The sequence below is a fragment of the Mus caroli genome, unplaced genomic scaffold (assembly GCF_978045245.1).
Source record: "Mus caroli unplaced genomic scaffold, Mus_caroli_1 scaffold_6, whole genome shotgun sequence".
NCBI lineage: Eukaryota > Metazoa > Chordata > Mammalia > Rodentia > Muridae > Mus > Mus caroli.
Window position 1 is genome coordinate 16279822 of NW_028227261.1, and position 14436 is coordinate 16294257.

Genomic DNA, 14436 nt, shown 5'->3' on the forward strand with positions numbered 1-14436 from the left:
CTCTTCTGGAGTGTCTGAAGACAGCTACAGTGTACTTACATATAATAAATAAATCTTAAAAAAAAAAAGTGGGAAGCAAAGAAAGATTTATTCAGTAGGGTCACACTGGGAAGTGGGACAGAGATCCAGGAAGCCCCTTGAGTTCATCTTTGGGGACCTGGAGTAAGATCAAAGTTTAAATAGAAGGCCAAGGAAACACACATAAACAGTCCAGGCCAAGATGGTCACATGTGCCATTAATTCATCCCTGCCTGGGTGTTACTTCATCTTGTCAGTTGAAATCTCTCTCAGGGAAGTAAGTCCACTCTCTGGCAGGTGTCTTTTCCTTAGTCATAAGTGTCCTGCGTTTAATGCCTTACACTGGCAAAATATGAATGCTTTTTCTAACAAACCAGTTCAAGAACCTGTTAGAATAACTTAAATCTTGAGTAAGTGATTTAAATGTGGTTTAAAAGGCAAGAACTACTAGTATAATTTACCTGTCCGTGTTCACAGCAGTCAGGCAGGTCCTAAAATATCGTATGTTTTTCCGTGTATCTGAAATGACTAAGGTAACGCCATCTTGTTCTGACTCCATTTTGTGTTTGTCTAGACGGTTCTCAGCCTTCTGCTCCATCCTCCCAATGGTCAGGTCTGCCTTGGTAATACATTTGAGATGTTCATGGCCTTGACCACGGTGTAGATGTATTAACCACAATAAAATTCAAGTAAGTGAAAATATCTAAAAATATATAATTCAAACGTAACTGTCATTTTATGTCTGAAGTAATTACTATGCTGTACAAGAAACAAACATTCCAAGGTTACTCTGGCCCTCATCTGACTTTAGTGTGAGTTATGGTCTGTGTGAACTTTGCCTTTAATTGTGCTGGACCTCTGAACTTGGACACCAAGAGGCTTTTCAGAGGCTGGAGCCCACTCTTAGAGTAGCTATCAAGAAAAGGGACTCAAATTTAACTAATCAGCATGGTTGTCAGTAACTATCTTGTGTGGTATTTCACAACCTTTTGAACTTTCATTTGAAATCACCTCATTGAAGCCAGGCATGGTGACGCACGCCTTTAATCCCAGCACTTGGGAGGCAGATTTCTGAGTTGAGGTCAGCCTGGTCTACAGAGTGAGTTCCAGGACAGCCAGGGCTGCAGAGAAACCCTGTCTCAAAGAACCGGAAAAAAAGATAATAATAAAATAAAATAAAATAAAATAAATCACCTCATTGAAACTGACTGCTACATCTTGTAATAACAGGGATGGAGAGATGGTTCAGCAGTTAAGAACGCTTGCTGCCCTTCCAGAGATCCTGTGTTCAATTCCCAGCAAACACCTGGTGGCTCACAACCATCTGTAACCGAAACCATGAAGGGTAACTCCTGAAAGGACACTGTATGCAGAAATCGGTGGACTAGAATCTCAACACTGGGCCATCTGAAGCGAGGTGGGTAGACCCGGGAGTGAGCAGAGGTCTGGAATTCAAATTCCCAGCAACCACATGATAGCTCACAACCATAAAAAAAAAAAAAAAAAAAAAAAAATCAGGGCTGGAGAGATGGCTCAGTGGTTAAGAGCACTGACTGCTCTTCCAGAGGTCCTGAGTTCAATTCCCAGCAACCACATGGTGGCTCACACCCATCTGTAATGGGATCTGATGCCTTCTTCTGGTGTGTCTGACAGAGTGTACTCATCATATATATAAAAAAATAAATAGAGCTGGGCATGGTGGCGTATGCTTTTAATCCCAGCACTCGGGAAGCAGAGGCAGGTGGATTTCTGAGTTCGAGGCCAGCCTAGTCTACAGAGTGAGTTCTGGGACAGCCAGGGCTACACAGAGAAACCCTGTCTTGAAAAAAACCAAAAAAAAAAAAAAAAACTATCAACAGAGTGGAGAGGCTGGAATGTTGCCCATCCAGAGATTAATTCCCCTATCGTTGGGCTAAATTCCAGCCCTCTGGAGAAGCCTTCAACCTGTGTCAGAACTAACAGATTATGACAACAGACAAAAGCCTTTTAGAGTTTATAGATTTAGCAGACAACTGGTGTCCACCAATCCAAAAGCTAAACTGACAGATAGCATATTAAGCCTATAGAAAAGTTTTCCCATTTCTCTGGTAATGTACTCACCAATGTATTTTATTTTTTAGATGTATTTATTTATTATTATATATATATATGAGTTCTCTATCTGCATGTACAACAGAAGAGGGCATCAGATCACATTATAGATGGTTATGAGCCACCACGTGGTTGCTGGGAATTGAACTCAGGACCTCTCGAAGAGCAGCCAGTACCCTTAACTGCTGAGTCATCTCTCCAGCCCCACCACTGATATATTTTAAACTTGCTTTGATTCATAACTTTCTCTGTTCTGTAAAACTCCCAAAACTTTGTGAAATTGTTTCCCCACTGAAACATGGAATTTAGGGTAACTCAAATCCACGCTCCCAGGCCATGATCGCTCACAGTGGCTCCCGAATAAACTTTTATTCCTATTAAGGAGAGAGCTGTGGCTTTTGTGTTGACATACTGTGACACAGCCAGACATCCCCCTCAGAAAGATAAAATAAAATAAAAGTGAATAAGCCAGGCTTTGGTGGCGCAGGCCTTTAATCCCAGCATTTGGGAGCAGGCAGAGGCAGGCAGATTTCTGAGTTCGAGGCCAGCCTGGTTTACAAAGTGAGTTCCAGGACAGCCAGGGCTATACAGAGAAACCCTGTCTAGAAAAACAACAACAACAACAACAACAAAAGTGAATAAATAAAAGCCAAATCAGCCATGTAATGACTGGAACTGGGGGGCTTGAGGCCTGGCTGAGAGCTTCCAAAGAGCTCCAGGAAGGAGCTGCACTGGGAAAAGATAATATCTGCCTGCTAGGAAGCCTCACCCTACAGCCAACAACCTGTTGTTATAATAACCTTTCAGATCAAAGGATTCCTCAAGGGCCACACATCCCCCAGAGTCCTAATGACTACTAAGGGTTGGGCTCCAGGGTAGGAAGGCTCTTTTACATTCTGGAAGCTGTGTCCAAAGACATTTTCAGACAAGCACTGGAGCGCATGGCTTTCTCAAAGGACCCCAGGAGAACCAGCCTTAGGGATTCTAGTGTGGAGAAGGGCTCTGGTAAGATGGGGTAGCGGCATCTCCATGCTGAGGAAAAGACCAGCTGAGGGGCAGCAAGCAGGCAGGGGGCTGGTGGCTGGGGTTATGGCTGCTGCAGTGGGCTTCACATAGGCTGTGTATTAACCAGCAAACCAGAGCATAGAGTCCTCTGAGCTGGGGAAAAATTAAGACCAGGTAGGGAAGAGATCTGGGATATTATTTGCATAACTAGAGTTACTTTTTGTTGTTGTTTAAATTAATTTAGCATGTGTGTGTGTATGTGTATGTGTGTGTGTGTGTGTGTGTTGGGGAGTGTGTTTTTTGTTTGTTTGTTTGTTTGTCTATGAAGTGAGACATGCATGCTACATGCCTCCAACATTTCAGCCTTACTGAGAATCTAGTCAGCAAGTTCCACTTTAAAGATTTGATTCATTTTATTTTATGTATATGAGTGCACTGTAGCTGGTTGTGAGCCTTCATGTGGTTGTTGGGAATTGAATTTTTAGGACCTCTGCTTGTTCTGGTCAACCCAGCTCACTCAGGCCCAAAGATTTATTTATTATTATAATTAAGTACACTGTAGCTGTCTTCAGACACACCAGAAGAGGGCAGAAGAGGGCGTCAGATCTCATTATGGATGGCTGTGAGCCACCATGTGGTTGCTGGGAATTGAACTCAGGACCTTTGGAAGAGCAGTCAGTGCTCTTAACCACTGAGCCATCTCTCCCAGCCCCAGATGACTCCCATTTGTAACTCCAGAACTGGGGAGGAAGAAGCAAGAGGATCTCGGGAAGTTCAAGGTCTGTCTGTCTGTCTGTCTGGCCTCTGGAATGTGCTCTAAGACAGCCTGTCTCCACAGCAAATGAGTACTATAGAAACAAACCCCACAGGCTTCAGAGGTAGACAGTGCTGCTCTGAGTGTTTCCTTATGAATAAATCCACTTTATTTCATTTATTCCTGCTTCTACCCTGTGCTGAGCTCAGAGCCGGGGGCAGCATAGAGCACTTAAAACAGAACCCCAGGCAGACTACCTTAGGATATCAGTTTATTTATTGTAGGGGGTGGTAAGGATTCTGTGGGGCTCCCTAAAGGCCACCAGCACCCATGCTAGCTGAACCTCGTTTTCCTCCTCTAAGTTCCCCCAGCTTCCCTCTTGGATCTAGACCTTGTTATTTCCAGTATGATCCACAGGCCTGCACAACAGAACATCAGGTCCCAGACTACACCAATTGTGTGTGTGTGTGTGTGTGTGTGTGTGTACACGTGAGTGTGCATGCACGATATATGGGCTAGCATAGCATCTAACTCTGTCATTTCTACTTTTTTTTTTCTCTTTGAGACAGGGTTTCTCTGTGTAGCCCTGGCTGTCCTAGAACTTGCTCTGTAGACCAGGCTGACCTCGAACTCAGAGATGGGCCTGCCTCTACCTCCTGAGTGCTAGTATTAAAGGCATGCGCTACCACTGCCTAGCACTACTTTAGTTAGTTTTTTTTTTTTTAAGATTTATTTATTTATTATATGTAAGTACACTGTAGCTGTCTTCAGACACACCAGAAGAGGGAGTCAGATCTCATTACAGATGGTTGTGAGCCACCATGTGGTTGCTGGGATTTGAACTCTGGACCTTCGGAAGAGCAGTCGGGTGCTCTTACCCACTGAGCCATCTCACCAGCCCTACTTTAGTTTTTTTAATTAAAAAAAATTTAGCAACTAGGCATGGTGGCGCATGCCTTTGATCCCAGCACTTGGAAAGCAGAGGCAGGCAGATCTCTGAGTTCGAGGCCAACCTGGTCTACAGAGTGAGTTCCAGGACAGCCAGGGCTACACAGAGAAACCCTGTCTCGTAAAACAAAACAAAACAAAACAAAAAAACCAAACCAAAACAACAACAACAAATATAACTTTATTCATTTTATTTCATATAGAACTATTTTACCTACATCTTTATATGTGCACCATGTATGTTCCTGGTGTCTATGTATTCCCTGGAACCGATGTTATAGATGGTTATAAGCCACCATCTGGGGCTGGTGAGATGGCTCAGTGGGTAAGAGCACCCGACTGCTCTTCCGAAGGTCCAGAGTTCAAATCCCAGCAACCACATGGTGGCTCACAACTATCCGTAACAAGATCTGGTGCCCTCTTCTGGAGTGTCTGAAGACAGCTACAGTGTACTTACATATAATAAATAAATAAATATTTAAAAAAAAAAAAAAAAATAAGCCACCATCTGGGTGCTGGGAGTTGAACCAACCCTGTTCTCCATCTCTCCACCTCCTCTCCATCATACCTTTTTTTTTTTTTTTCCTCTCCAAGACAGGGTTTCTCTGTGTAGCCCTGGCTGTCTTGGAACTCATAGATTAGGCTGGCCTCGAATTCACAGAGCCTCACCCGCAAAGGCGTGTGCCAGCACTGCCAGGCTCCCCAATACTTTTTGAGACAGGGTCTCCCACTGAACCTGGAGCTGACTGACTTGACTAAGCCAGCCGTCAAGTTCCGGGAGTCTGCCTGTGCCCGCCCTGACCTCAGCACTGGGACTGGGACTGGGACTGGGACTGGGACTGGGACTGGGACTGGGACTGGGACTGGGACTGGGACTGGGACTGGGAGTGTAGAACCACTTAGGCCAAAACCGGGCCTGGCGGTGCTGTGGATCTAGACTCATGCTCGCGCTGAAAGGACCAACTGAGCCATCTCCCTACCCCCTGGCCCCTCACTATAGTATAAGGATACTCCCTGGGTAGTTCACAAGCTAGATGAAGCTGAAACACACCCATGGGCTAGGCGGGAGGTCCCTGGGAGTGGGAGAGAAAGGGAGAGCACAAGGTTTAAACTTGGAGCTAACCAGTGGGCAAAGGCTGAGGACCCGAGTTCAACCCTCTAGACCCACAGGAAGGAAGGAGAGAACAGACTCCACGAGTTGTCCTCTGCCGTCCACATGCAGACCACGACACGTGTGCCTACACACACGCGTGGTTGGCTGTGCTAACCCAAGCTTCTGGCCCGTTCCTTTCAGGTATGCAGCCGGCCTGCGCACCCAAAACCGTGCCCACAGCTCACGTCACTTTCCTTATTGACTGTGCAACTGGGAAACAAGTCTCCCTGGCAGCATCCACGGCGCCACCCCACGCATCAAGAGCCAATCAGGGATGTATCGCCCCGCCCATGAAGACCTTCGTTATGTTCCGTGGAAAAACCACGGTGCTTGGGACTCAGAACATTTCTCTCAGTCGCAGAGTCCTTGATGGAGCCAAGGATACCTTGCCACCCTATAGAGGACTCGGGGCTCCACATTCGCTCCCTGCCAGCCTACCTGGTCCCCAGAATGATCCTAAAGCCCAGGGGAGCTCCCTGAAGCCTGGAGCTTCGGAAAAGCACTCAACCCGGGAGAAGGTCAAACACTCACTGAAGGCTCTGACCTGTCTCTGCGGGCAGGTGGAGTAGTTTCATAGGATCTGTCAGGGGAGGGGGTGGTGGTAGGGGCAGGGGAGGGGGCGGGCTGGGAATGCGGGTATCTTCGAAGCCTGAAGCCAAGAAGACATATTAGACGCACCGAAGAACGAAAAAGACAGTTATGCCTCTGTCCTCTTCCTCCGCCTTTGCCAAGTTCTTAGCTGGGGTCAGGCACGAAGCCAACCAAGCACCACCTTCTATGTGTCCCGGGCACTGCTGCTGCCACCGCTGCTGCCCCACCCCACCCCACCCCCGTTATTCCCCCCACCCCTACCCCCACTGCCGCACCATGGTTTTCTTGAAGCTTGGAAGGGAAGAAGAGATGAAGAAGTGATCAAATAAATAAAAAACAATGGTTTTGAGCAAGCTGAGTGAAGGGAGTCTGACCTTAAGCATGGTGGGCCTGGCCTTTTCTTTCTCTCCCATCTCTTTGCCTTGCTAAAAACCTAGACTCCATTCCTAAAGCTAGCCACCAAGGTCTCTCCCCGTATTTAGCATTTCCTCCTCCTGAGGGTGACTACCAAGTCCAGCTATCAAAGTACTGAAGTCCAGGGGGGTGTGGTGGCACATGCCTTTAATCCCGGCACTGGGGAGGCAGAGGCAGGCAGATTTCTGAGTTCGAGGCCAGCCATCCTGGTCTACAGAGTGAGTTCCAGGACATCCAGGGCTACACAGAGAAACCCTGTCTTGAAAAACAAAACAAAACAAGTACTGAAGTCCAGCAATCAAAAGCCCCCTTGGCTCACCTAATTAACATGTTTGATTAAAATTAAACACCTCGCCGGGGCCAGGCGTGGTGGCGCAGGCCTTTAATCCCAGCACTCGGGAGGCAGAGGCAGGTGAATTTCTGAGTTCGAGGACAGCCTGGTCTACAAAGTGAGTTCCAGGACAGTCAGGGCTACACAGAGAAACCCTGTCTCAAAAAAAAAAAAAAACAAAAAAACAAACAAACAAACAAAAAAAACCCACCTCATCCTTGTACCTTTCTTTATAAACCTCCATTTTCCTCCGTGCCACATCAGTCTTCTCTCTATCCAGAGGCTGTCCTTTGTCCTCAGTTGATAGAAGCAGGAGACAAAGACAATAGCCCTCTTCCCTCTTCTTCTTCCCTTTCCCCTTCTCTCTCATCTTCTATCTCCTGTCTTTGTCTCTTATCCTCTGACCTCTGTCCCTTTGGGACAAATCTCCCTTGTGCTGAGAACTTGGTCTTTCAGGTCCTGTGGTAACACAGTATGACCTGAAAAACAGAAAAAGCCAGCCCTGAGGAAGCTTTCCCTTTTTACGGAGTCTTCTCTACCCCCACACAGATATCTCAATCCAGAGCAAGCCGGGGGGCACTGGGGGTGTCCCTAGTATGATGGTTAGGGCCAGCATATTAGTTGCTGTCACTGTGGCTGGAGGGTGTGTGTGTGTCCTGGTCCTGGAGGTGACTGGAAGGATGTGGAAAAGCCTAGAGGAGTACTGGGCTCAGTAAGACTCCATCCTCAAAGGAGGGAGATTGAGCTGGGGTGTAGCTCAGCCCAATACATAGGGAAGCACCGAGTTTAGTCCCCGGTACCAAAGAAGCCAGGCAGGTAGCAGCGTACACACTTGGGAGATGGGGCAGGGTTATAGTCAGGTACATAGTGAGTCTGAGGCCAACCTGGGCTAACATGAGAGTCTGTTTTTAAAGGGTGAGGAAGTCATATGCAGAAAGGCAGTGAAGCACCACACTGGGCACGCTGACATGCCTGTTGTCCCAGCATTTGGAGGCAGAAGCAGGACCACCAGGTTCACAGTCATCCTTAGCAACATGGGGAGTTCAAGGTCAGCAAGGCTGACCCTGTTTTAAGAAAGGAATGAAGGGAGGAGGCTGGTGAGATGGCTCATTGGGTAAGAGCACTGACTGCTCTTCTGAAGGTCATGAGTTCAAATCCCAGCAACCACATGGTGGCTCACAACCACCCATAATGAGATCTGACGCCCTCTTCTGGTATGTTTGAAGACAGCTACAGTGTACTTATGTATTATTATGTATAATAATAAATAAATCTTAAAAAAAAAAAAAGAAAGGAATGAAGGAGGAAAGATGGCTTGCCGTGCAGCTCCATTGGTGGGGAGCTTGCCTGGTGTGCATGAAACCCCAGCACTCCGGAGGTAGCTAGAAGAGGATCGGAAATGCAAGGTCATCCTTGGCTACGTAGGAAGTTTGTGGTTAGCCTGGGGTATCTCAAATAAGTGGAGAGAGAAAGAAAGGAAGAGTCACAGGCAAAGGCGGTGAGGACAGCAGACTAACACTGCCCCCTAGGGGCACAGGACAAAATGAGCTTGTTTTGTCCCAAGTGACCTGGAGACCTGGTGGGATGGAAGGTAGCAAAACTCTGGGATGAAAACTACTATAAAGTTTACTAGTTTGTTTAATGACCACGCTATTTACTTATTTAGGGTGTTTGTGGGGGGGATAGAATCTTGCTACTTATCCCTGGCTGGCCAAATTTCATGACCTAAACCAGACTGGTCTCATTCTTGGACAGTTCTGCTGCCACCTTCCGAGCGCTGGGACTACTCTTGGGTTGGCACTCTTGGCTGTGGCTTTTTGTTGTTGTTGCTGTTGCTGTTGTTGTTTGTTTTGTTTTTTGAAACAGGGTTTCTCTGTGTAGCCCTGGCTGTCCTGGAACTCACTCTGCAGACCAGACTGGCCTTGAACTCACAGAGATCCTCCTGCCTCTGCCTCTCAAGTACTGACAAATTCTATCAACAGGACACAGATGCCTGCTGTGACCTACAGACCTGGTGTGATGAGACTCCTCTACCCCTGTCCTCTCTCCACTTTGTTATTTGTGCGCTTACTGCCTGTTTCCCCAACTAGAAGGTCATCTCACATCAGACTGCGTGAGACCTCAAGGGCTTTCCTTAGCCTCCTTGGGCTTTCATTCTCTATTCTGTGAAATGGGTACAAGATAGTGCTTCCACTGGGGGCTGAATACAGCCCAGCAGTAGAGTGCTCACCTGGTATAGTAATAAAAATCATTTAAAGAATGTCTCTTAGTGACGCACGCCTTTACTTTAATCCCAGCACTTGGAAGGCAGAAGCAGGCAGAGCTCTGAGTTCGAGGCCAGCCTGGCCTACAGTCTGAGTTCAAAGACAGGGAGGGCTGCACAGAGAAACTCTGCCTTGAAACAAACAAACAAACAATTTGAAAAAGGATTCTAGAATCCTGGCACAGGCAGGGAGGAAGCCGAGGGGCTGGCCGTTATCTCAGGCCAAGGAGAGAGATCGTGTAATATAAAAGACTCGTGCCCACTGGGAAAGAGGGGTACGCTCTGCCCTCTCTTCTTGGGAGAAAGAGGTGAGAGGGATCCTTGCGGAGAAGCCTGGAGCTGCACATCTCCCTCCAACCAGGAGGTGTCGCTCTACCATCAGCCGGACTGTGGTTTGCTCTGTTCACTCCAGCTTGGAATAATGAGGGTGGATACCAAGTATGGTGACTTTTCTGAATCTAGCCACTTGGTGAAGGTTCCAGGCTCAGGCACTGCTCTTGTTCTCAGTATAGGCAGCTGTCGCTGTAGGTATAAGCTAGAGGCTGTGTGGGTAGCATGCCACTCAAGACACCCCAACTCTCTCTCTCTCTCTCTCTCTCACACACACACACACACGCACACGCACACACACATGCACACACACACACACACAGGGTCACTGCCAGAGCTTGGCAGTACCTTCACCAATAGCCTCTCCTGGGATCTCTTCAGCAATTGCAATTCTGCCTTATGGTGCCAAGCCTCAGCGTCTCCTTGTGATCCCTTCAGCCCTGGGCCTTCTACTGCAGTAGGCTGCACCTTCATCAGTGGCTTTTCTGCACTTCTCTCCAGGAACCCCAGTTACACAGTGCCAGGTCTAGATGCTCTCCATGACCCCTCCGTGCCTTCAAAAACCACTGACACACAGGATATGCTTACACATTACAAAGTTTGGCTGCCAGCGCAAGGGAGAGCTTTGGTCCCTTCTGGACCACAGGTTCGGGATGCTGACCCAGAAGATTTCATCTCAACGATGCTGGTCTCTCCTAAATTACAGCAGACTTCTTCAGCCCCGGCTGACCAGTGTTAATTGTGCCAGCAAGGGTTTCAAGTAGTCATTTGTTTTGTTTTGAGACAGTCTCACTATGTAGCCCTGGCTATCTTGGAACTCACAGAGATCTACCTGTTTCTGCCTCCCAAGCACTGGGATTTAAGGGTTACATCAACACATCCAGCATTTTAGTGGTTTTTTTTTTGTTTTTTTGTTTTTTTGTTTTTTGTTTTTTTCGAGACAGGGTTTCTCTGTGTAGCCCTGGCTGTCCTGGCACTCACTTTGTAGACCAGGCTGGCCTCGAACTCAGAAATCCACCTGCCTCTGCCTCCCGAGTGCTGGGATTAAAGGCGTGCGCCACCACGCCCGGCCAATGGTTCTTAATTCAAGATATTGAATGGCCCTGATAGGGTCTTTAAGGGACTCACAGAACTTCCCTCTGAAACTTTACAAGTCAGGTGTCCATCATTTGTAATCTATCTCCGCATTACTCAAGCATCTTCAAGGCTCCCACAGAACAGCCCTCTGAGGGTCCAGCATTTCATGGCTCTTCCAGCCCAAACTTCAGGTGCCTCCACAATCCTCCCCAAACCACCGAATCAGAGTCACCACACCGGACACAGTACCAAGTTTTTCTTAGTTGGGGTTTATATTGTTATAAAGCACCATAACTGCTGGGTGGTGGTGGCACACATCTTTATTCCCAACACTCGGGAGGCAGAGGCAGGAGGATCCCTCTGAGATTGGGGAAAGCCTGGTCTACAAAGTGGGTTCCAGGAGAGCCAGAGCTGGACAGAGAAACCCTGTCTGGAAAAACAAACAAACAAAACAACAAACACCAAAACTACCTTGGAAAGGAAAACTTTATTTCATCTTACAGCTAAGGGAACTCAGGGCAGGAGGCCTCGGAAGGGCACTGCTTCTGGCTTGCTCCCCATGGCTGGCTCAGCCTGATTTCTTCTAACAGATCCCCCTGCCCAGTTAGCTGGGCCCTCCCATATGATTAATCAATTGAGAAAATGCACCGCAGACTTGTGTACAGACCAATATGATAGGGCGTTTTCTCAATTGCAATTCTCATCTCCAAAATGAGGCTGGTCGCTTGTGTCACACTGGCACAAACCTAGCCAGCACACGTAGGAAGTCAGTCTCACGTTAAGCTACACTGAAGAGATAGGCAGAACAATTATCCCTCCAGTCTTCAGTGAGATGTCCTTAACATCTCTGACTCCAGCGCAGCGCCAGTGATCCGCCATGAGCTTTGGCTGAGTTCTGACTCAGAAAGGCCCAGCTTTCTGTGTTTTTTGTCCCTTTCTTTCAGATGTTGCCTACAACGTGAGTGCACCATCTCCTGGTACCTCTCTCCTTACTCTTTCCTCTATAGCATCCTCTCCCCCATGCTCAGGTGTTTGACCTCCAGGACGGCTTAACTCACACAACACATTTTTTTTTCCTTGCCTTTCATTTTCCTCCTCCTGAGATTGAGAGCTACCTGCCCTGGGGTTTTTCTTTGGAAACTCTAATAAAACAGTCCTTTGTGCACAAGCTCTGTCTTTGCTTGACTTGCAAACTTTTTTGGAAACGGACCTGTTCTTGTACATTCTACATAGTTTTAAGCTCGCAGACAGCGCCAGGTAAGGGCCCGTTGTAAGTTCAAGATTGAGGGGTCTAAGGTTTCTAGGGGCTTCCTGCCTCCACTCCAGGGCTCAGAATGCATCTTCTCAGAGGAAGTCCAGGAACAAGTCCTGATGGGCTAGGGACAGTGTGTTTATTTACAAGTGGCTGCAGCCATTACAGAGTACAGAGAGCTTAAGCTACTTGCTCAATGACACACTGTTTAGAGGCATCAAGCCAAGATTTTGACCCTAGGTGACCAGCCTCCAGGACTGAAGAGGGACCCCCCCCCCTTTACTGAGGCTCCTTTGATCTTTTCTGTGCCAGATTTGGGAGCAAGAGCGATTGACTGGGAAGCAAGCAGAGAGCACACAGGAAGGGGTGCTGGTCTGGGAGAGGAGAGCGAGACTAGGGGTTGGAGTTTGGGGATCTTTAGTCCACACTTATGATTCAACTATGGGAACACTGTTACTGTGTGACTCAGGGTGGGGCAACATCCCTCTCTGAGCCTGGGCCTCATTATCATATAGAGTTTAGACTGGATCCCCAAGACATAGGCTGGGCATAAGCAAATGGACTGGTCAGCGTCTCTGCACCAGGCACGCGCTATTTGCTGAAATTCTGTTGAAGACAATCTGGAAGGAGTGCAGGCCTGAAACTCTACTTCTGTTTGTTTGTTTTAGAGCGGCTCTAATATAACCCGAGCCTCAAACTGTGTAGCCAAGGATAACTCTGAACTCCTGATCCACCTGTATTGGGTCCCAGAGTGCTGGGATTTCAGACATGCACCCCAACACCCGGAGCTTGCAAGACGGGCACTCTACCAAGCTACACCCAGCCAGGACTCTGCTTTTGAGACGAAACTCTTGGATCTGTATGGTTTGTAGGAAGAAGTCTTTGGCCTTTGGAAGCCCAAAGCTTTGCTAACCTCTTATTCCCTGGTGCCTGGGGCAGCCCCTGGCTTGGCTCTCCGTAGGCCTCTCCGTCTGTCTTTTCAGCTTCTCTTGGTCTTTCCCCAAAGTTACAAGACATAGGAATCCCCCATTCCCTCTATATTCTAAAGAAGTAAAGGCTCCCGTGTCTGGGGGCGAATGGAGCATGTCAGCTCAGATAACAGAGTTTTCCTGAGCCACAGGCAAGAATTCAAGTCCCAGCGATGGCACTTCCAAGCTGGACGACTTTAGATCATTTACTTGACCCCTCTGAACTTCCACGTCTAACCTTGTGAGCCGATAACACAATCTTTCTCTCAGGATTGCCAGGGTGTCTGGCTCACACTGGGCACTCAAGGAATGGGGCTCTCAGAATTAAGCTTCGCCAGTGGGGGCGGGACCTGCAGCCAGATCTATATTTAGTCTTCAAAGGGTGGGCCAACCCTGGTGCCCCAGCAGGCGGAGCCGAGGAGAGACTAGTGGATGACCGCCCCCTCCACCCCATCCCCCACCCTGTATCCCCACTCTCCCGGTCAGCAGGGTCACCTTGGCTGGAGCTACAGCCCAGGGCTCCCTTAGACCAGAAGAACCTGGTTTCCAGCGGCAGGAACCTGTGCAGTGGCTGCGACTTGTGGAACAGCCTACTAAGACCTGGGATGGGGCACAACCCCACCCCACCCACCTCTGGGGCAGTACCCCTTCCAGCGCTGGCTCTCCGGCTGACGTGGTCTTCTCGCCAAGGTGAACCTGACCTCGGGTTGGGGGGTCGAGTGGAGAAGGTTGTCAGCCCCGCCCCCCGCCCCAGCCCCGCGCTGATGAGTGTTGGGGCTGCAAATAGCCCAGCGGAATCCGTGACTCACGAGGCTGGAAATACTGCGCCCCCACCTTCCCTCCCTGTTCCGACCGCAGCCGCCAACGTAGCTGCTCTAGGGAGCAGCCTGACACTCTGATTTCAGTAGCTCCTGGGGCTGGGGTGGGCGGGGTAAGGAGCGAGGGGACCCCCCTCCCCCCAGAACACGCCAAGCCTACAGCCATCCAGCACCCCACCCTGCAGCGGCCCTACCCCCTGATTCCAATTGGTTGTATCTTCAGAGCTGTGTGAGTTTGGGCCAATCACTTAGCTTCTCTGGGCCTCCGAGGCTTCATCCAGGAGAAAGGCGACGTTTGTAGCCCTTGGCTTGTGACAGTGCAGAACACAGTGCTGGCTGAGTCCAGCTCAGACATTCCTCTTGAACTAAAGAATGAATTCAAAGCGAGGGGGCAGGCAGCCTGGAGACAGGTGTTGTAAGAGA

At 48.6% G+C, this 14436-nt stretch overlaps 1 protein-coding gene across 2 annotated transcripts; it reads left to right on the plus strand.

The window, feature by feature from the left end:
- Positions 1 to 1356: 1356 nt before the first annotated feature.
- Positions 1357 to 6580, plus strand: Srarp (steroid receptor associated and regulated protein). Of its 2 annotated transcripts, none has more exons than XM_085838379.1 (2): positions 1357 to 1435; positions 6111 to 6580. In XM_085838379.1, exon 2 carries the CDS (start codon positions 6113 to 6115, stop codon positions 6536 to 6538), a length of 426 nt encoding a protein of 141 aa, XP_085694505.1. In that variant the 5' UTR covers positions 1357 to 1435; positions 6111 to 6112; the 3' UTR covers positions 6539 to 6580. The 2 variants fall into 2 exon arrangements, with proteins under 2 accessions (XP_085694505.1, XP_021017251.1); XM_021161592.2 differs by lacking the exon at positions 1357 to 1435 and adding an exon at positions 3007 to 3114 and having other exon boundaries at positions 6111 to 6573.
- Positions 6581 to 14436: the final 7856 nt, after the last annotated feature.